The 23,343-nt window shown below is 40.7% G+C and overlaps 2 protein-coding genes across 8 annotated transcripts in view; both read left to right on the forward strand.

The window, feature by feature from the left end:
• ush1c (Usher syndrome 1C) overlaps positions 1 to 7,131 on the forward strand; it is a 25,312-nt gene extending 18,181 nt beyond the window's left edge. The window contains exons 20-26 of one of the 2 annotated variants that reach the window (XM_031283081.2): positions 2,248 to 2,313; positions 3,812 to 3,853; positions 4,529 to 4,582; positions 4,716 to 4,815; positions 5,094 to 5,203; positions 5,432 to 5,487; positions 6,664 to 7,131. In XM_031283081.2, coding sequence (XP_031138941.1) covers positions 2,248 to 2,313; positions 3,812 to 3,853; positions 4,529 to 4,582; positions 4,716 to 4,815; positions 5,094 to 5,203; positions 5,432 to 5,487; positions 6,664 to 6,676 — 441 coding nt within the window. In that variant the 3' untranslated portion in view covers positions 6,677 to 7,131. The remainder of the gene's footprint in view (positions 1 to 2,247; positions 2,314 to 3,811; positions 3,854 to 4,528; positions 4,583 to 4,715; positions 4,816 to 5,093; positions 5,204 to 5,431; positions 5,488 to 6,663) is intronic. The other variant, XM_031283082.2, reaches the window with a different exon arrangement.
• Positions 7,132 to 8,580: 1,449 nt separating this feature from the next.
• Positions 8,581 to 23,343, forward strand: part of abcc8 (ATP-binding cassette, sub-family C (CFTR/MRP), member 8) — a 67,118-nt gene continuing 52,355 nt past the window's right edge. Inside the window, exons 1-5 of one of the 6 annotated variants that reach the window (XM_036003187.1) lie at positions 8,581 to 8,893; positions 12,516 to 12,678; positions 15,949 to 16,090; positions 20,163 to 20,284; positions 22,429 to 22,595. In XM_036003187.1, coding sequence (XP_035859080.1) covers positions 8,873 to 8,893; positions 12,516 to 12,678; positions 15,949 to 16,090; positions 20,163 to 20,284; positions 22,429 to 22,595 — 615 coding nt within the window. In that variant the 5' untranslated portion in view covers positions 8,581 to 8,872. Of the gene's footprint in view, positions 8,894 to 12,515; positions 12,696 to 13,365; positions 13,447 to 15,948; positions 16,091 to 20,162; positions 20,285 to 22,428; positions 22,596 to 23,343 lie in introns of those variants that run through there. The other 5 variants (XM_031282736.2, XM_036003188.1, XM_031282737.2 and 2 more) reach the window with 5 other exon arrangements.

Consider the following 23,343-nt stretch of genomic DNA (forward strand, 5'->3'; position numbering starts at 1 on the left):
TGCTCAGCTGTTTGTGATGATTTTTAGCCTTATTTAAAGGGGCGCTATGCAGTTTTTTGCTTTTTGCTCGCAGGTTTCTCTATAGAGCTCCTCCACCTACAGCTTCAGAATAGATATTTGGCAACGCTGTCGTAAAAACTCGTTGGCGACTCTCCCCCCTCCCATCTTCTCCCTCTGGTCATGTGCATTTGTTTTCAAAGAAGCCGGCGAACACACAGAGCCATGTCCACTGAGGTTTTTCTCGAAAATATTACCCTTCTCTCTCGGGTCCGTAACATTATTCTTTTTTCCTACAATGGCCTTAGAACGCTGTCGGAGCAGAAGCAACTTGCGTTTGCCAACATCAAGCTGACAAGAAACTCTGTGGCAGATAAAGTTTCTGATCAAAGATGTGTGTGCAACAGCAAGAACGCCAGCTCAGCATCGGATTTGCAGGCTTCTGTTTGTCTCAGTTCTCGCCATTCTGAAAACGCAGGTCCGATGTTTACTCGTGTCTGACTCCTCGCTCGGTCAGTCTGCCGTTTCCTCTTTCTCTGTTCTCCGTGCTTTACTAGCTTTCTGCTTCTTTTTTGCCGGCTCAGCCATGACGATAGTGTGAAAAACTCCATCGCTACCTTGTTCTTTTACAGTAGCTAGCCGGTTCCTGTATGTGTGCAGTCCCGTGAAGCAATTTGTTACATCGCGAGACCTGATATCACGCGATACTTCCTGACGCTGAGGCCGGCCGGCTCACCGGCCCAAAATTGCAAGGGTAGTTTTTCCGCTCACACGCACTAGGGGGAGGCGAGACGACCTAGCCTGGGTAAACCCTGACGAACGTCCGGCAAATTTGAGATTTGCTCTGCAAGTCAGTCTGGCCAAGAGCCCATTCAAACCCATTTCTAATGTCCCCAAAATCGAGACACCAATCACAACCGCTGAGGCGGGCTTTACACCAATCACAACCGTTGAGGCGGGCTTTACGCGACGACGATAGCGCAGCGACGGCGAGCAGCTTTTTGTTTACATTCAACGTGACGGCTACCGAAGCGCAGCATCACCCGGATCGTTGGTCTGATTGGTTGGACTATCCAATGCGCCCTCGAGGCATTTGAGTGGCGTCCGTTGGTGACGCCCCTTTGGAAATGAACTGTCAATGAACCTTTCCCAGACCCACTCTCAGTTACAACTGGGAAGGGTCTGGTGTCAACCAGGCTAGAGACGACCACCATTCAACTCGAAAAAAAGTCATATAACCATTCCAATGACTCCGAAGCTGTTCAGTTAAGGTAAATTAAGCTAAAAAAAAAAACGGCATAGTTCCCCTTTAATAAGGAAACCATTTATTAGTGACCTAATTTATTTTTTTAGAATTGCATCTTTATTAGGAACCAATGGAGGTGGGGCTTTGTGCCCGAGGAAAGTGAAGTCTTGAGTAGGGCTGTCCTCGACTAAAGAAATTCTTAGTCGACTAACACTTATATGATTTTGTCGATTAATCGATTAGTTGATGTAATCGACAGAGCTGTGACTAGAAAAGCACAATATAAATGTAGTTAATGAACCATCTGTAAAACTGAGTTTCTCCACAATTAATCCTGCAAAAGCACCACTTTAAATATTGTGTTTACCAGAAATGTGCTCATAAGTTTCTTGGAAATGAGTAATTAAGCATTAATAAGCATAAAAAATGACTCATCAACTAAAGAAATCTTAGTCGACTAAGACCAAAACGACCGATTAGTCGACTAATCGACTAAGAGGTGGCAGCCCTAGTCTTGAGAGACAGAATACATTGTTGGTTTTTGTCTTTTCGTGGGATTCGTTGACAATGATACAAATATAATAGCCAGTCCTCTCTTTTACAATACTCACAATACTGATCTTAGTTATTCAACTTTGTGAACTGGACCAAAACGCTTTATGATGTAAATGTAATTGAACAGAACAGTTTTTATTTATTGTAAGAAAGAATTACCTTTGCTCATATCTATACTTGTATAGCACTCAGTGGGGTAACATCTCACCTTGCTGCAGTGATGTAGCAGTGGACTCCATGGTGTGTCAGTACACCGAGACATCACTGTTGGGTTTGGGTACAGGTGCAGCCGAGTACACTTCTGACAGCACCCAACCACAGCCATCACTGTTGCTTGGTGTGTTCAGAGGCGAAGTAAACTTAAAACCTTCAACCAGAGAGCATAGAAGCGAGGGTTGTGGTTGTTTTTATTTGTCCGCTAAAAGCTGCTCCCTGGTCTTTTGTTTCAGCCTCCGGAGATGCTGAAACGGATGGTGCCTTACAACTCGTCTTTTAAATCAAACAGGAAACAACAAGTAACCCATACCTATCACCACCTGTATTGATTTATTATTACTCTGCTGCTGTTTCTCCTGTTCTTTCTGCACTTTTTGTCTCCATGCTCACACATCAGGTTTTGTTGCGGTTGACTGGAGTCTCAGGGATCTTCCTTTATTTTGTCCTCTCTCATTTGGCTGCCTCACTGCCTTTAGGTCCAGCTGTGTAGCTTATGTACGAGTGCCCTTTTATTGATTTGGAGCACACAATTAGTGCTGTGAACACACAGGTGGGGAATGGGTGTCACAGTCTTACTACTGTTATTGGTTTTGATCTATCCTGGCAACTGATGGTTTGTTAAGAACTGTCCTACAATTGGTTGTAATCTGTCTCTCTACGTTGGTAGGTCCAGTGTGCATTACTTAAAGATTTGGTGTGTAACTGTTTTGATATTAATGAACGTCTGTTACATTAAAGCCATTGCCGAATAAGTTGCTACAATGCTAATTAAGAGTATCCGCTCCACACAACTCTCTCTGTATTTCTCAGTATGGCTACGTTCAGAAGATTGTGGTGGCCGGTGACTTTCCCACGCAGAAATTTGAGTGAAGATAATTACTTCTTCTGAAGAGTCCATCATGTCTTTTTAATCCTGGGTGTCCTCCTAGGCTACTAGCAACTGCGTGGAGGAGGGGTATAGGCGCGTGCGCGATCACGGAAGGCTTCTATCATGTGGACGCACCGACAGTGTTGTTGTCATTACTTAGAATTCCTCATGGAGGAGACAGAAACTATGCACTATAGCTTTAAGGAAAGGAAGGTGGTTGTTTTACCTTTTATTGTACCTCCAGTTTGGTTAGAGACAGATAACATCAGTCTCTCTAGATTTACTGTATCTATTATTCCAAAAACCACATCAGTTAGCTTGTATGGGCCAATTTCAACTGCTGTCTCCAGCCACAACAAATAAAAACACGTGTAACAAATGGGTTCATTCTTTATGTCCGGGAAATGAAGAGTTAGATTAATGTGTTTTTTTCTGCAGGGAGAAAAATGGCTCTCTTAGTCAACGTAGGTGGTTCAAATGTGGTGTCCTTTTTTTCCGTTTCCTTCCTTTGAAATGAAATGGCTGTCGTCTTCGGTAGGAATGATTTTCTGTGTGCGCTCCTTCTAATTATTCTTGTCATTATTGAATTGAAGTGTGAGGCTTTGAAAGCCACTGCGGTTTTTGAATTAATAACTAAGTGTCTCCATGGTCTCCATTTATTCAGGGTGGTTGTAAAAACTTTACCATAGAACTGGTTGTCAAAGGAAATCCGACTAGCACCTCATTCAGTGACTTGTTACACAGCTGACATTCACCGACATTCTTTTGTTTTATATATATATATATATATATATATATATATATACGTATGTGTGTGTGTGTGTGTGTGTGTGTGTGTGTGTGTGTGTGTGTGTGTGTCAAATATATATGTTAACCCCGTATTGACATATTGATCCGTTTTAATGAACTGCATGTTGATTCTCTTTCAGGAATTTCAGAAATACGAGGAAGATTTTGATCCCTACTCCATGGTATTGTATGCCTGATCTTGTTAGCACTACAACATTGCAGAAAATGCAACCAATATTTGGCAGTTTAAAATGAAAGTGGTATTTAGCTAACAGGTCTTAGTTCCTGCTAACTACAAATGTAAACCTTGTGTGTCTGCTTCAGTTAACCACATCAGCACATGTTTTTTAAGGTTATTAACTTTGTTATTCCTATGGCAGCCATTGTGAATTATATTACACACAAGATATCTTAGAACTAGCCTTACTACAACAATTAAGAAAAATCTAACTGTTGAAAAATTAAACAACAATAACATAATAACTGCATTGACTGTCCAGGTTGAGAAGGGACGTTAGATATATTTGCTAGTTTGTTATTTAGGCTAATTAAAATGACTTCTGTGTGAATAATTTTCTGTTTGATTTCATAGAGAACATATAATAACTTTCCTGAACTATTGTAGAGCAGCAGTCCTCTTTTCATCCAAGTTATCCATCCTAGCATCCATGGTTAATAACTCCCAAAGGGTGTCTTAAATCATGTTTTTTGCGGAGCATTGCCATATACATATTCAGAGAGTACGAAGCCATTCTTTATGTTGGCACCTCCTATTTACAGATTTAGCCTACTTATTCCTCTGCAACTGCAGTGTTGTGTTGTGCTTTCCCCTTCTTCAATCCTTTTTTTGTTAATAGTTCTCCTCGGAGCAGATAGACGGGCGAGATGTGAGACTGCTGAGAATCAAAAAGGTAGCGACTACATTTTCTGCCTTCACTTCAGATACCAAACATTATTGATGAGAGGAATCTCACTTATCACCTTTTAAGTACGATAAATTCTAAAACATGACTGATGGTGTTGTTTTTGTCGATCGTTTTTAAGACTGGACAGCTTGATATCGCTTTGGAGGGAGGTGCAGACTCTCCATTAGGAAAGTTGGTGATATGTTCTGTGTATGAAGGTGGCGCTGCAGATAAGCACGGTCAGTTCATTTTTTTTTTTCAAACATTAACTTAATAACAGACTTGAAATCAACCATCCCTAGTTCACACAGTTAAGATAGATGCAACCTTGTGGACAAATTTCCCCACGACAACCCTGCATCACTGTGGGGGAAAACATGTTTATGGTTTATTGAGATTCAAGTGCTTGAACGCCACTTCACGCAGACTATATTTATGTTTGCACTGACTCTCTGTGTGTCACTTTTGTGAACAAATCTGTTGGGCAGTGAACCATCTCTGATGTGTCTGTTTGTAGGTGGCGTTGTACCCGGGGATGAACTTATGGCCGTGAATGGGAAGATCCTGGTTGATGCCACATTGACCGAGGGACAAAACTATCTGGCTCGGGCCTGGAATAGTGGAGGGGTAGGACTCAGATTAGAGGAAAATGAAATGCCATACTTTCTTTTTTCAAAGGGAAGATAAAGCAGCTACAACACGAAGCATGTTTTATTGATTGTAAAAACCCATCAACCTTGATTGATTGTTTGTGCTTGTTGTCACACTCTCACTTGCAGATTAAGTCAGGCTTCATACTTCATATTTTCTATTGATTTAGACAAAATAAAAGTAAATTTTGTTTTTTACCTTTAGGACTGGATTGATGTTGTGATCAGTGTTTCCCCTCCAAAAGAATATGAAGATGAAGTGTAAGCATTCCTGATCATTATTTATGTTCTAGTCCAAACATGTATAATTATTTTTTCGCATGTGTTTATACTGCAATTAAAATGCACATCTGGCGCATTTTTTTGTTCATTTGGGCCATAATCTAATGAAACTGGTCCATTAGTTGACAGGATGTGACAGTGTGGCTTGTGTGTCTGTGTGTGTGCTTGCTCGTGTATGCAGCAAGTCAGCATCAGTCAGTCCCACTGTGAACAGAAAGGGGTTTGAAGGCAGTGCAGCTCTGTACAGACACGGCTACCTACTTCAGCACTAGCCATCCCTCTCCTCCTACCTCACCTTCGTCCTGGTAATCGACTTAGTCTTCAAACTTCCTCTTCACTGTTACCTCTCAGTGGGGATGTTTGGTGTGGCATCTTATTGGCCCCATTTTTTCCCCTCAGCACATGTCACAGTCTCTATGTCAATCAGAAGAAACAAGTATTTTGGTATTTGTTTCCCCTCATCTTTGTCAAGCTGCCAGATTTGTGTGTTACAGTTACAGCTTACCTATTTCCAAGAAAACAGCCATGCTATTCGAGTGAAGACATTTAGTACTAATGCGATCAGTGACCCGTCCCACCATATATCTGCCAAATCCCGACCCAGTGAGCCGTATATAAACACATATGTACATGTGTGGCCTCTGTGGCATTGTCCTGTGTCGTCAGGTCATGGCCACTCATAAAAGCAGCCTAAGACTCCTGCCAGCCTTCAGCAGTTGTTCTGATTGTTCTTGTTCCCCAGGACTGTTACATGTTTTGACACATGCCCTGTCCTGTCCATGTCCTGTAGGGAGGATTCCTCCTCTGCCACAGTAACAATTCATACATTTCCAGGGTTTGATCAGGGTTATTTTTTCAGTTGATGATAAAGTTTAGAATTCCTGAGTCAAAAAAAAAAAGAAAACACAAGAGAATTTGGGTCCAGTTTAAGCCCTGATTATCTTGTGTTTCTAAAGCTCACATGCATGTGTCTTGGTCTGCTGTGTTTGATGTGCAGTGCCTGAAGTAAGCACAGTATAAAATAATGTTTTCCTGATGAAACCTTTCTTAGCGGTCCAGTTAACAAAGTGCAGCAGGTTGAACAGCTTTTTTTTTTATGCAACTGCTATTCTTATCTTAAATGTTGTTAATTCACTCTTCTTTATTCTCCTGCAGAACATTCTTCTAGTCTCATCAACAGCCTGCCAAGAAAACCACACTGATTAAAAAGCTTTTCACTGTTGATGATTCCTTCCGGATTCACCTTTAAGCTGAAGATGGTCTTTTGTTTTTGACTTAAAAATTACTACCATGCTCTTATTAAGCCTTTTGTCATGTAACGAGATATTGGCACCATACAGTCAATACACATTCTCACTGCATCCTCACTATCTTGTTTTGTTTAAGGATGATCCAGTCAATATTCCATTGACTCCCGTAATCTTCCTCACCTCTGTCGAGCCAGTACAATGTTGACCTCATTTAGAGCCGCACAGCCATGATCATTCCCTTCAGACATGTGTCTCATCTGTCAGCATAACAAAAAAGGGCAAGTTAAAACATGCAAACAGTAATCAATAGCAGCTCTGTAATCTTCCTTTCCAAAGCCTAATAAAGCCCAATCATGAGTTTCTGTTGTGCATACAGATTGTCTGCTCTCCTTTTTTCAACATTATGTTACCAGGTTGGTGTTGCCGAAAAACAACAGGAGTAGATTTGTGTGCTTTTATATTTACTCTCTCGTAACTCAGTCCTATGCTTTTTTTTCTTCTTTTAATCAATTTTAAGCCAAATCATGACTATGTCCATGTGTGACACAATGTAAAATTAGTTTCTAAGTTATATGGATTTCCCCATTTTTAAAGTTGGATAAGCCATATTGTACTCATTTACAAGGTGCATGAGGTGAAGAATGTTGCTCTCCTGTGTCACGTCCTTGCTTTAAGGCTTTCCTTCACCTTCTCTATCTGCTCTTTTCACCAGCTGTGCATCGATTTACTTCAAGCATGGAGAGCCTTACAGTTTTTTAATTAAATGTCCACAGGGGGCAATAGTGCTCCTTCTTGAATATCAAACTACTTACTGAATAAGGGAGTCCCAACTGTGGTTATAATTCTGCTTTCAAAAAACCCAAATGTCATTACATAGACATAAGTAAGATGTATAATCGGAGTTGTGGGAAAAATAACATCTAAATCTATGCACTCAATATATCCAATGTATTCTAAACACTATAACCAAATGTATTTTGCTTAAAGCCATTTAATGAGTAGACACAAGTGAGAGGTCTAAATGCTCTGAGTCTCTGGAGGCTCTAAGGATGGCCTTTCAAAGGTTAATGTGTGTGTACATAGATTGTCCGACTCAGTGGCTGAGACTAGCAGATGGTGCGAAGGAGGGTGCGAGAGTGATAAAATATGGGAAGCAGGGGAAAGATGTGTAACAGGCAGTTTTTGTTATGAAGCACACTATGTATGGTACATACATGGTATGTATGTTTATGATTAGGATGCCGAGAGTTGTTTAAGTTGCTGTGTAGATTTGTGTACTCATGGACGTCACCCAGGAGGGAGCAGAAATGAGATTAGACGGACCAATGGGATGTGCATAAGTCTTGGTCTGCAACAACCCCCCCCCCCCCCAGGAGTGGACGACGCCCCGTGAAGAAAACAATATAACCAGTGACTTGGACAATATTCAGGAGGACATTTGCGAGAGCTGGACAGCTTCAACGTGGACTGTCGAGTTGTCGCGTTTGTGCTCTGCTTTGCAAAGTATATTTGTACTTAATTATTTTGTCATCCAGTTCTGATAATTAAATACTTTTATTATAACTTTTTGAATTCGCCTATTTGTTGACGGACTTCATCCTGACAGTGAGGATAAAGCAACATACCAGTGTCAGAAGTGAATATCTTAAATAAATAACAATGAAACTATAAAGCCGAGAATTCCATCATGTAATGTTACATGTGTGTAGCTCGGCTGTTATATAACCAGTACGTGCTGACGTACACGACTGCTGTCTGCTGCGAGTTTTACAGTTGTGGTGTGTTTGATTGAGCGCCCCCCTGCTACTGTAACCCGCCGGTCGACGGTTCATGAAAAGTGGCCTTGGTTGGAAGATCTGCCCTCCTCTTCCTCCTCATCGGTACCCGGGTTCAGCACCGTGGACAGCTCCCCGCCTCCACCTTAAACCGCCGCCTGCGGTTGGATGGTAAAACAGAGCGGGACAGCAAGAAAACGACTGCACTCTGAACACATGAGAGACTGCAATTTAGGAGATTTTTTCCTCATTTCTTTTTTTAACAAACACGCGACGCAACTGACAGTGACAGTTTTGAAGAGTGGGTTTCGGGAGTCAGGGAAACGCCGCTGAAACACAATGATCTCACGATATAAAGCGGTAAGTGCTGGTGGTTGGGTCTCTCACACTGAGTTAGTATCGATGCAATGCTTTGTCAACATTATACGGTGTGTTTTTTTTTTATGGTTGACATCATGAGGTATCACTCAATTACACATGGGCTACATAATGTATAAATATACACTGTTTTCATTTGCAAACATCATTTTACAGACCTGAGTTGGATGCAGATGAAGGCCTATCTAATGATGTTTATTTTAGTTGATGGTTGGTTAAGGAATCCCTGTGTGTGCTGTTATGGGATCATACATCACTGGGATTCTTTCATTATAAAGACGATTTATGGGAGAGTGAAATATTGGATGTGTTGGTTATGCGGCTGGGCTGTTACATTGTGGTAACACATTGTCAGTGAGATGGATAGCATTTTTGTAAAAGATGAGTTGGAGCTCCCCTTCATTCTTTGAATTTGTGTAAGAGACCAACAACAAGATAGATCAATGCATGACCATCACTTACTCACTTTACTCCCACAGACAAAATCATCTCTCTCACACACACGCGCACGCACACACACACACACACACACACACACACACACACACACACACACACACACACACACACACACACACACACAAACCCCAAGCCATACTAACCTTTATTCTTTCAGGGTCTCGGTGAGTGGCTGCTGCTCTTCTCTTTCTTTCTACACACACACACACACACACACACACACACACACACACACACACACACACACACACACTCACACTCAAGCTTCAATTCTCCCCAGGCATTCCAGTGATGGATAGTGCTTATCTCTGATGTAGTACACCACAGAACTATATATATACAGTTGTTAAATAAAGGATAATAATACAGACATACTGCATGGTAAAAAAATTGTATCTTAAGTTGAGGCATTGATGCTGGCAGTATAGTATATATATATATATATATATATATATATATATATATATATATATATATATATATATATGTATATATTCATAAGATGTAATCCATTCTCAGTTAGTGAAACCCCTGCTTACATGTCATCTTGTTAGTCTGTGCTATGCTCTGCCATTATAATAAACAGATTCCACTTGTTTGTGAAAATATCCTTCACCTTGGCTTAGTTTATTCAGTACCCCATGTATTGCCCAACTGTTTACTGTCAAATGGTTTCAGTATGGTCTTCTGAGTAGAAGATAATTAACAAATGACAGGAAGTGAGATGATGGCTGCAGTTGTTATGAACTCTTTATCTTGGTTGTTGAAATGAAAGATCAACTGGAACTTCCAGGCAGCTATACCTGGTGTCCCTTTTTCATACATTTCATTTCTGCCAAAATGCCTTTTGACCTTCAGTGTATATCAGAAATGCTTATTTCCCCCACAACAACATCCTTAAAGCTAAGACGCTGGTGTTTAAAAAAAAACACACACCGTATATTAGCCTAAATAATACATTTGGGCACAGCTATGTGCTTGCAGGGGAAAGCCTGTTCTGTTCAAACTCCACCAAAAACAGCTTGCAAAGACATGCTGCACAATTCACACAAACAATGTGACATTTTAATTAACATGTATTGTTGTTTTTCCTAACATGAAGATCATTTCAGACGCCCACCATTGCTGCTATTCTGTCAAAACGTTATTGTTCTGCAATCACCACGTACGTAGACGTACTTTCTGTTGTATGTCAAGAGACAGCAGTATGTCTCTTAGAGACATTTAATGGACAACAATGTCTAATGAAACCTGGGGAAAACTGAATCTCTTTCAAGGTGGTCCTCATCAAGAGCACACTTTTTTTTATTGCTGGGCCTTAAAGGTCTGATGATATGAAAATTTCACTTTATGAGGTTTTTTAACATTAATATAAGTTCCCCCAGCCTGCCTATGTTCCCCCAGTGGCTAGAAATGGCGATAGATGTAAACCAAGCCCTGGGTATCCTGCTCTGCCTTTGAGAAAATGAAAGCTCAGATGGGCCAATCTGGAATCTTCCCCTTATGATGTCATAAGGGGAAAGGTTACCTCCCCTTTCTCTGCTTTGCCCGGCCAGAGAATTTGGCCCGCCCATGAGAGAGAGACATCATGGCTTGCAAACAAGCAAAGTGGCAGTTGGTCAAGGCCACACCCCCACCCTCCACCTTGCCCCCCCCCCCCCCCCCTCTCCTCCTCAATAACATTTAAAGCTACAGACACAGAAATGGCACATCCTAAGGAAAGCTCATTGTGGGACTGGCTCTAGTGGCTGTAATTCTGCACCAAGGCTGAATTTCGGGAAAGAGACTTCAGATACAGTATTAGGGGACCACTGAGGCCTATATAAAAGCATCCAAAAAGCAGCATGTCATAGGACCTTTAATTTATTTAATGGCATTGCCAGCACAGGACCCCATTTCCATAACAACTAAAGAACGGTTGAACACATGATGTTATGTGAATGTCGTTCAGCACATATATGTGTGTGTGTGTGTGTGTGTGTGTGTGTGTGTGTGTAAACAATCATGTAAACTGTCCATTACATTTATGCTTATCTTCCTGTTGTTATTATGTAAAGGTTACCGTGGCGTGGATTACATTAAACATAAATCATTTGAACCAGAAAGAAAAGGCCATGAGTGTGTCCCTGTTGGTACATGGATTATCAAAATCTGCTCCCATGTGGCTCTTTGCTGATCCCTCTGAGCAAGTCAGCTGCCATTAGCTGCAGCGGGATCTCTCCCAGCAAGACCAGACGCACAACGCATCCGTCCTAGGAATTCATTCATATTTTATGTTTCTTTTTTTTATATGTGCAGCCTAGTTATTCAATCACTTTCCTGTTAGTGCTCTGTAGATATAACGTGTGCTAAAATAATACATGACTGGAGGGTAGTTCGTTCGTGCTTCACATGTAGCTTTGCTCACTCAGCAGCTGTACCCACCTTCTCTTTCCTCTCTCTCTCTCTCTCTCTCTCTCTCTCTCTCTCTCTCTCTCTCTCTCTCTCTCTCTCTCTCTCTCTCTTCATCATTTTCTACTCCCTCCTGCCTTCGCTCCCTACCTCTTGTGGCTCTGTAGCTCAGTCCTCCAGCTCGCCTGCACAGTGCACGCTCATCCCCCTCTGCTCACATCTTCCAAGGTCGTTTTTGAGCTCTCGTTTGCAAAGAGACAAGAATAGCAGGGGCACTGCAGAATGCCAATGCTGCTCTAGCTGTGTGTGCGTGCTTGTGAGTATGCGTGTCTGAATACATTCCTGTGGAGCTGTGCAGCGCCAAGTGAAGCTTCGGTTTTAGAGGATGTCTGAGGACTGCGGGCAGACAGCATGCAGATGTTTCTCACCAGCATGGCCGGGAAAGCAGCTTAGTCTGCCGGAGAGAAGAGAGAGCCGCTGCTGCACTGGACTGTGACTGCTTCTTATCCCCATCTCCCTCCTTCCCTCTCTCCCTCTGACTCCTCTCTTTCATTGGATCTGATATTTGGGAGTTTGATTCCAGAGGGAGCAGAAAGGAGGTCGCTATTTATCTATTAAAGACGCCCATCAGTGTCCCCTTTGAAAAGAAGACATGCTCTGAGAGCCTCTATTTAAAATACCTCTGTCTCTCCTGTGTCTCTGGTCCTTTGCTTCTCCTCCTCCTCCTGCTCTTCCTCCGGCCGGTTCCCTGCAGAGTCCCGGTTCCACCATGTCCTTGGCGTTCTGTGGGAACGAGAATAACTCGGTGGCCTACAACGTCGACGGAGGGGTTCTAAACAACGGCTGTTTTCTGGATGCGCTAAATGTGGTGCCACATGTTTTCCTCCTCTTCATCACCTTCCCCATTCTCTTCATCGGTGAGTGTCGCTGGGAGGTGAGAACCTCAGCCTTTTCGCACATTTTCACGCACACACACATACACACATATTTGTTTCACTAGCTTTGTGGGGAGCCGTCATTGACATAATGCATTCCCTAGCCCCTTACCCTAACCTTAACCATCACAACTAAATGCCTAACCTTAACCCTTACCCTCACCCTAACCATAACCTAATTCTAACCCTATTCCTAAAACCAAGTCTTAACCCTCAAACAGCCCTTTAAACTTGTGGGGTCCAGCATTGTGGGCCCCACAAGGTTGTGCAGACCCCACAAGTATACTGTATTCCCCGGTTTTTGGACCCCACGAATATAGTAAAACAAACACACACACACACACACACACACACACACACACACACACACACACACACACACAGAAATAATAATGTGTAAATTATTTACTTTCATTATAGTGTCTATACACTACACAGTCGATATTTCATTCCCTGTGTTAAAACGCCCTCTTTGTAGGTATTAGCTGTCTCATTGCCAGCGATAGAAACATGAGTCTCTTGAGTAGCCTATGGTAGGAAGTAAGGACATATTTCTTCAGCTGCAAGTAAATGAATGTAGTGAACAGAGGCAATCAAATGCCACCATGCTGGCTTTAAGTTTCTACTCTTCTGCTCACCTTCCCGGCTGCTGGCCATTCCATTAGTGTCGCCATCGGCGTGTATCAGACTAGCTCTGCATCGCTGCTACAGCCACACATGCTCTGGCATGTTCATCCTCTGCCCTCTCACGTGAGTTTATGTGCATACCATGTGCACCTTTTTTTTCAAGTAGGACAACACTTTGTTACTTCACACAACTGGTTTGAGAGTGGCTCTACGTTCCTGTTATTAATTGGGCATACAGTCTATCTACCGGTTATTATATTTACACATTACACTCCCAGTGTATTCCATTTTGTTTGTCTTCGAATTGGATGCACACATGCTTTCATGTATTACCACATTTCCAAAGTTTTGTTTATTTGTGATTTGTGTGTGATACTTTCCCATACTTCAAATCTCAGTGTAGTTTCTATCACTATATAATGTGTTGTTAGATGACAACTTTATTTTAGCCATGCTAGAGGTCCATCTGTCAATCTGTTGGACGGTCTGTCCCCCACTTTGGTCCAGACTGAAATATCTCAACAACTGTATGTATTGAGATAAAATTTGGGACCAGACCATCATGTTCCCCTCAGCATGAATTATAACAATGCTGGTGTTTCCTTATCTTTTCATTCAGCACCGTAATCATGGCAAAATTTCAATTTGCCCAATACCCGTCAGCCTCGCAGCCCCAGCGCGCATTAAGTTCTAGCATGTAGGGCAGCCTATAGAAGAAAAAGAAGAAACATTATTTATTCATCTCATACAATTGTACAGTACAATGTAGTAAAATGTATCACCTTTTCTCCACTGGAAGGGCACCCTAGAGTAAACAGATGTTCCATATGGTTTGTAACAAAGAATCCTCTGGGAAGCCATCATTGGAAACTGTTTTAAAAAAGGGCAAAAAAATACCTGGCAGGTGATTGAATAAACCATCTGTCTATCAAACTCTTGCCAAAGACAGTCGGGGGAAGAGCAAAAACATCTTTCCATTGAGAAAAGCCTTCAGTGTCGTTCTTTGCTCTCCTTTAATTAATAAATACTTTCCAGTTCTGGTATAACTAATGCTATTGTGGCATCTACGCTAACCTCTTTAGGAGTAGCCATTGTTGTTTTGAACAAACAGTTGTATGTGTTGTCACACACAACCAAACCACACAGGTAGCTGCCAGTAGCTCCTCACAAAAAGCTGATTGGCATTACTTTTGCTGTATTTGTTTTTACAAACACCCCCCTAATGAAACACTCACTAAAAGGCAGTGTGAGTGGTTAGAGGATAACCCTCCAAGAGAACCTAGTTGGAAGCTGCAATGATTCCTCTCTCTGCTCCGTCACCTAGAGCTGTACTGCTTCCACTAACAGGAAGGACTAACCTCAGGGGTGTGAATGTTTTTTTTGTCCACTTTTATATACCAGTATATTCTGTGCTCCATTCTACCCTGCAGCTTGTGTTGCTCGTTAGAGTGCTGGCTCTAGAGTTCAGCTATAGTCACATCGAGGTGTAGGAGGAAGCTGTGGAAACATACACCACAACACCTTAATAAGATATCAGCAGTCAGAGAGCAGGGTTATTGGACCTCAGTTAGGGCTGCAACTAACAATTATTTTCATTATCAGTTAATCTGTTGATTAGTTTTCAATTAGGATAATCATTTAATTATACAGCCTGTACAAGTTGACACATTCAAGTCCAACCAGCAATCCAGAACCCAAACATTATTCATTTAATATCACAAAAGACAAATAAAATCATCAAATCTTCACATGTGAGAAGCTGGAACCAATGAAATCTTGGCATTTTTGCTAAAAAAATGACTGAAACACTTAATTGATTATCAAAATAGTTGCTGATTTAATTTTCTGTCGATTGACTAATCATTTCAGGTCTAACCTCAGTTAGAATAAAAACTAACAAAATTCGTTAATATATAGATTTTGTGTTACACATGAGAAAAGTTTGCCTGACATTGGAACGCAGTGTGTGTGTGTGTGTGTGTGTGTGTGTGTGTGTGTGTGTGTGTGTATGTGTGTGATTACCAGCCTGTGCCAACACTTTTCAGAGAGATAAACTGTCCAACAGCTAATGTGCCAACCATCCATTAACATAATTTGACCAGCAGAGATGGCCGCAGTGACTCGCATTATTGACATAAATTGCACTTTGATGACTGAATCAATGTTATATTATAGTCTGAGTTGAGACAGCATCTAGCAAAGTGAAGGGACAAAGGATAAGATAAGCTGTAGACACACAATAAGAGAAAAATAATTGACTTGAGGGTCTTATGCCAGCAGCCATCTGGCCACTCTCATTGGCTTTACCTGCCAAGCAGATTCAAGCGATGTAATGAAAGTGATCTTGGACTCGAATAGAGCACTTTGTCAAGTACCTAATGATGTTAAAGGTTACACTGGGAGTAGAAAACACTAAGTCAATTGAGTGCAAATGTACAGCTCACTGTATGAAGCCAAGAAAAAAACAACTTTTGCCATTTTAAACTATCTTTACATTTTCTGACTGTCTGCTAATGTTTTTATAAGTCCCTCTTTTATTTTACTGCCATTGGCTCTGTAATTAAAGTGAGACACCATGATGCTTTAAAAAAAAGAACATCATACATTTCCTGTCACCTGATTTAGGCTGGGGCAGCCAAAGTTCAAAGGTCCACATCCACCACAGCACCTGGCTTCACTTTCCTGGTCACAACCTGCGCTGGCTCCTCACCTTTGTCCTGCTCTTCATCCTCATCTGTGAGATTGCAGAGGGCATTTTCTCTGATGGGTATGTTTGACACACTATCTAACAATATACTATATAATCTAACCTCCAAGTGTAAGTGATGTTTTTGTCATGAATTCTGGACACTGATGACTTAGTTTTGAACAATAATTATTCCAATTATTTTTATTTACTCATTTACTGATCCTTACATGTTTTGTGTATAGCATTTTATAATAATTAGTTTTATTTGGTGTTATTTGGAGGAAGTCTGCTTCATTGTTGTGTGACAGTGGTTCCCCTGAGTAGGCCTATTGCGGATTCACGCCAATCTAATGAAGTCTATTTACACCTGGTATGGCAGGTGAATACCATTAACTGCAATTAACACTTAGCTATTCATCATCTTCATCCTCATATATCAATTGCTCAATAATGACTCACTAGAGGATACTGCATGCTCTTCAGATAACCCACTTTCAAACAGGACTAATCAGCTACGTGAGTCCCTCATAAATAATCTAATAGCCTGCAGCAAATATTTACACTGCTGTTTTAAATATGTAAGGAAAATAAGTATTTGAACACCCTGCTATTTTGCAAGTTCTCCCACTTAGAAATCATGGAGGGGTCTGAAATTGTCATCGTAGGTGCATGTCCACTGTGAGAGACATAATCTAAAAAAAAAAAATCCAGAAATCACAATGTATAATTTTTTAACTATTTATTTGTATGATACAGCTGCAAATAAGTATTTGAACACCTGAGAAAATCAATGTTAATATTTGGTACAGTAGCCTTTGTTCGCAATTACAGAGGTCAAACGTTTCCTGTAGTTTTTCACCAGGTTTGCACACACTGCAGGAGGGATTTTGGCCCACTCCTCCACACAGATCTTCTCTAGATCAGTCAGGTTTCTGGGCTGTCGCTGAGAAACACAGAGTTTGAGCTCCCTCCAAAGATTCTCTATTGGGTTTAGGTCTGGAGACTGGCTAGGCCACGCCAGAACCTTGATATGCTTCTTACAGAGCCACTCCTTGGTTATCCTGGCTGTGTGCTTCGGGTCATTGTCATGTTGGAAGACCCAGCCTCGACCCATCTTCAATGCTCTAACTGAGGGAAGGAGGTTGTTCCCCAAAATCTCGCAATACATGGCCCCGGTCATCCTCTCCTTAATACAGTGCAGTCGCCCTGTCCCATGTGCAGAAAAACACCCCCAAAGCATGATGCTACCACCCCCATGCTTCACAGTAGGGATGGTGTTCTTGGGATGGTACTCATTCTTCTTCCTCCAAACATGGTTAGTGGAATTATGACCAAAAAGTTCTATTTTGGTCTCATCTGACCACATGACTTTCTCCCATGACTCCTCTGGATCATCCAAATGGTCATTGGCAAACTTAAGACGGGCCTTGACATGTGCTGGTTTAAGCAGGGGAACCTTCTGTGCCATGCATGATTTCAAACCATGACGCCTTAGTGTATTACCAACAGTAACCTTGGAAACGGTGGTCCCAGCTCTTTTCAGGTCATTGACCAGCTCCTCCCGTGTAGTTCTGGGCTGATTTCTCACCTTTCTTAGGATCATTGAGACCCCACGAGGTGAGATCTTGCATGGAGCCCCAGTCCGGGGGAGATTGACAGTCATGTTTAGCTTCTTCCATTTTCTAATGATTGCTCCAACAGTGGACCTTTTTTCACCAAGCTGCTTGGCAATTTCCTCGTAGCCCTTTCCAGCCTTGTGGAGGTGTACAATTTTGTCTCTAGTGTCTTTGGACAGCTCTTTGGTCTTGGCCATGTTAGTAGTTGGATTCTTACTGATTGTATGGGGTGGACAGGTGTCTTTATGCAGCTAACGACCTCAAACAGGTGCATCTAATTTAGGATAATAAATGGAGTGGAGGTGGACATTTTAAAGGCAGACTAACAGGTCTTTGAGGGTCAGAATTCTAGCTGATAGACAGGTGTTCAAATACTTATTTGCAGTTGTATCATACAAATAAATAGTTAAAAAATCATATATTGTGATTTCTGGATTTTTTTTTTAGATTATGTCTCTCACAGTGGACATGCACCTACGATGACAATTTCAGACCCCTCCATGATTTCTAAGTGGGAGAACTTGCAAAATAGCAGGGTGTTCAAATACTTATTTTCCTCACTATATCTATTTCTATCATTATAGAATTATATATATTTAAAACAGACAACACATTTTTTTTAAAGATTTTTTTGTGGCATTTTTAGGCCTTTATTTGACAGGACAGCTTAGATTTGAAAGGGGAGAAAGAGGGGGAATGACATGCAGCAAAGGGTTGCAGGTCGGAATCAAACCCACAGGCGCTACGGCAAGGACCGAGCCTCTATACATGGGACACAAGCTCTACCAGGTGATTTTTATATATATTATTATATATATATATTACATATAAACTACTAAATATTTATATATATATATATATATATATATATATATATATATATATATATATATATATATATATATATATTTAGTAGTTTACACTTGAATTAATTTAGCCTACATTATATACGAATATCTACCCAAAACGTCATTAGCCTAAAAGCTAACACTAAAAACAGAAAAAGCAATGCTAGCATAATTCAGGAGACATCAAGAAGCTGTTTTTGTGATGAAGGCCTTTGTTATAATGCTACAGCAGGTTTCCCACCATACTCTTCACTAAATAAATATCTGTTTCTGTACTGGTTTGTGATAGTTGAGCACCTAGTTTTATTATTCCTTTTTAACATTTTAATCAAGACAAAAAGCTGATAATTTAGTTAGTATTCAATAGCTAGCATGCTAACGTTACTGTCTATCACACTGTGGCTAAGACTTAAGGCCGTTTTATGGTTCTGCGGAGGCTCCACGCAGAGCTTTCGCCGTAGCCTACGTAAGTGGCCTGATGTTTATACTTGTGTGCTGGTGTGTGCATCGAGCCGGCGTGTGTGTGTGTGGGGAGTGTATGGTAGAGTGAGGGAGAAGTGAGAGAGTGACGGCGATTAGCTTTGGAGCGAGTACTGACTCTAGAGTCATAGTGAGAGAAACAAACCGTCTCCCCTGTGTTTTCTGACCAAGGTGGGAAATCTTTAGCAGGAAAAGTTAACCCTCTCCTTAATTTCATGTTGTTTATGGAGAAGGAGAACCAGGAAATGAGTCAGGGGAAATACAACGCTACCAAGCCACAGCCGAGCGACGTGTAGTTACATTTTTCGAGAGGTGCTCGTCAGGCTACGGTGTAGATCCGGCGTAGATGCAGAGGGGTCTGCGGGGGTACGCCGTCGATTCGACGCACAACCATAAAAAGGCCTTTAGATTAGTGGTGTTGATTGCTCACAAATTAAGCATTTTTTTCTTGCAAAAAACTAGCTGAAGCTATGACGTCAACCCCATAGACTGTAAAAAACAGCGGTGAAGTCTATGACTCATGTCTTCAAAGATAAAACGACGACAAAATTACTAATTGACTAAATTACAGGAACAAGGTAGCAGCCTACAGCTTTTGCTATTTCCATGGTTGCTAAAAGCAGTGGCTGGCATAAATGCTAATTTTGAGGGTAGTTAGCAGAGCCAAATGTAAGTGTTTTGGCCTTTCCAACCACACAAACATACAGTATATCCATTAAACATGTGCTCCAATTAAAAAGTTGTGCATGCATTTTTATTATGTTTAATCCTCCTCTACCTTCAAACTCAGCAGCAGTTTATAAACCTTATCTCACTGAGGTTAGAGTTGACGTGCCAATTACAGGTTTGAAGTGACACACAGCTAAAGAGAGAATCCATCTCTGCACTTTTTCTCTTGAAATCCCCCACCTTCTTGTTGTCTGTTATCCTCTTCTCTCTGTGTGGGACATATTCATCCTGTAGTTGTTTAATGTAGTGAGTCTATGTGAAAGGGTCCAGTAAACACTCAGGATTACTGTTTATCAGCCTTCTGCAGACTGGAGGCGGGTAACTGCATGCAAGTGAAGAGCTCTCCATCTGCTCGCCACTTCACTGGGCTTTTCACACTGACTCCAGTGCTGTGCTGACTAGGCTTTAGACACTTGGTTTAGTAATTTTGTGTTTATTCTAATCTTTTTTTCTCCTCTTTTTGATGTTTATTTGCAGGTTCAGCCAATCCCTCCACCTGCACCTATACATGCCTGCAGCTTTGGCCTTCATGGCTGGCATCACCTCTATTGTCTACTATCATAACATCGAGACCTCCAACTTCCCCAAACTACTATTAGGTACAATATTCTTAAATTCAATTATCCTTTGTTTATTATTCATGTACGTGTTTTCTTTCTCATTTACATTTATTTACAGAGGAAGGGTTTACTGAACACCGTTGAGTCTTTTTTAGCAATGCTAAATACCCAGTCAGGGTTTCAAACAAGAGCCCAGAGCTTTTTGGGGCATCATCATTTGATTAAGTCTTGTGAACACATTGCTTAAAAAAATGACCCTTGTCATCTCTTTTAGTGTTAGTACAATAGGAAATTGCAATTGCATGAGCTCTTCAGGATGGTTATTGATTATAATTATAAACTGAGTCAGTGCAGCCATTTACAGATGAATGGTTCATTACAGTCAGATAGGATTGGAAAATGAAGGAGGGCAATATCATCTAGTGCAACTGTACTGCTCTGGGTTGATATTAATTATCGCTTTTCATTAGGAAAATTAGTTTCTGGTGAAAGATCTGCACAGTTTTCTATGTTTTCAACAAAACTAAATTCATCACAATCATTTATGACCTGTGGGAATTATTACACTATAATAAAATATCCTTATAGCAACAATATAGTATGTTTTTCATGTTTATTAAGTGATACATCAGAACATTCACTGTATTCTTAGCTGTCGACCCATGCTCTATTCATAAATCCCTATCTCACACATTTTAAATGCATCCATTCACTTTAGGGATCGACCGATATGGATTGTTTAGTGCCAATGCATTTTTTTTTCATCAGCCTTAGCCGATGACCAATACAGGCTGCCGATTTTCTTGAGCCGATATTTGGAGCCGATACTGCTTTTGCTCCCTCAATTTACATCACAAAAATGTAAACCTTGCCCACTGGATTTGTTTTCGGAATCTGCTCTGCCATTTCTTTAAAAATAATAAACAAAAACACAGATCAGTGTCACTTCTGCAGTCATCTTACATTCATATCACCCAAATTATATATATAATCAGGTCATCACAAAATGTCCTTTGTCAACACATTTTAAATAGTTTAAGAAAACAATAAACCTGAAAAGTAGCCATTGAAATAAAGTGCTTGATTTGTAATTTAAGACTGCCATGGTGCTGGAAGCCCCATGTACGCCTGTCTGTAAATAATGCCAGAAAAAACAATCGGCGAACGCAGCAGCCACGTATCGGCCGATGCCGATACACGTAAAAACGCAAATATCGGCCCAATATATTGGCCGGCCGATAAAACCGGTCTATCACTAATTCACTTTATTTCTATATCACCCTTCACCTTAGTTAGTTAGTTAGTTAGTTAGTTTTTGTCATAAAACTCCCATGTTTACTCCCGTAATGATTACTCTGTTGCTTCTCTTGGGTTGTTTTTCTTCTGCATCATTACTCATCTGTGTTTAGCTCTCAATGTTTTACTCCCGTCACGTCACTGAGCTGCCTTGGGCTTTTGCGTCTCCATATCACAGTCAGTCTCTTAAGGGTAGTCGTAAAGGCGCTGCTGGGTTTATCATTGCATGAACAGAAACTAATCTCCTAAAGAGACTCTACTACTGACACGCACGCTGCCATTATGTTCACGGTATAGATGCTCTTCATCTTAAAGAAGTAAACTCTGCATAAGAGTCTGAGTGGATGATTCCTGCATCCCATCTTCATGGAGTGAAGACAATTGACTTACCTGCTATTAACTGGATTAAAGATGTTGACCCTGAAAGCTGTTAGACACACATCGCTGAAGTGTTGCTGTTGATATCTGACGCGATAAGGAAAGGGAGAAGAGGAGGGTGAAAAAAGGAAAGAAAAAAGAATTAGAAGAGGAAAGCACTCAACAATAAAAATATATCATACATTATAGTTAAAAGGACTAAAACAAGAAATTAAATTATGCCTACACAGAAAACATTACTCTGTAAAACAAATCAATTGAGCCATGGCTATATATATATATATATATATATATATATATATATATATATATATATATATATATATATATATATATATATAAAATGTAACTCAGACTTCTACATATTGCACAAATCCAGTTTCAGTCAAACTGCCAAACATTAAATTTAAACTCCAGCTCTAATGTCTTTGTGATGAATGAATGAATTTGTTTTTTTGGCTCATCCAGTGATTTGCTGTCTTTTTCTGATCCCTGCTAAACCTCCTCAGCCCTGCTGATCTACTGGGTGCTGGCCTTCATCATGAAGACTATAAAGTTTGCCAAGTACACCGAGCATGGCATCGGCCCCAGGCAGCTACGCTACTGCATCACTGGACTGCTGGTGCTGCTGTATGGACTCCTACTAGCTGTGGAGATCAATGTCATCCTGGGAAGGGTGAGTGTGTAAAGTTGTGATTGTTGCCTGTTTTTAGCTTCAGTCAGCTCTTCTTCTTTTAGTCTGAAATCCAAATGGGTCCAGACGTCAGTGATCAGTAAAGTTGCCTAGGGTGAGTTAAATAGGTTGGATCCCATGAGGTTGAGCTGTTAGGAAAATAATGTTTATGTTGGTGCGCGCCATAGTGGTGAATGTTGCAATACATAGTGCAGGAGACATGAATATCTGTACAAAATGTATAGCAATCCATTCGATAGTTCATGAGATATTTGACCAAAAAACAAAACTTAATGGTGGTGCTCAATAAAAATGTCAGGGGTTCAGTACAGTCATTTGGCTTCATCCTGTGGGAACCATAAATGTCTGTACAAAATGTCATAGTAATCCATCCAATAATTGTTGAGATATTTCAGTCTGGACCAAAGTTGTGATCCGACAGCCCAACATCGCAACCCAACATCTCAGGGAAATTATTTAGTTGCAGTTGCTCACAGTCACATTCAAGGTAAAATAAGAGTAAGAAAAGAGCAAGTCAGTAAGTGTATACAGTAAATAAGTAACATATCTACAATAAGACATAAATAAAAATGTTAGGTAGACGTAAGTGAGATTAGGTTATAAGTCAAATTAGGTTAAAAATATTGTTTCAGGGTTTTTGTTCTTGTTCAATTGTGTTTGTCTGCTCTGTATGTTAAAAAATATAAAATTAATAAAAAATTGATCTAAAAAAAAAAAAAAAAGATTGTTT

This window comes from Sander lucioperca, chromosome 7, assembly GCF_008315115.2.
Source record: "Sander lucioperca isolate FBNREF2018 chromosome 7, SLUC_FBN_1.2, whole genome shotgun sequence".
In the NCBI taxonomy this organism is placed as follows: domain Eukaryota; kingdom Metazoa; phylum Chordata; class Actinopteri; order Perciformes; family Percidae; genus Sander; species Sander lucioperca.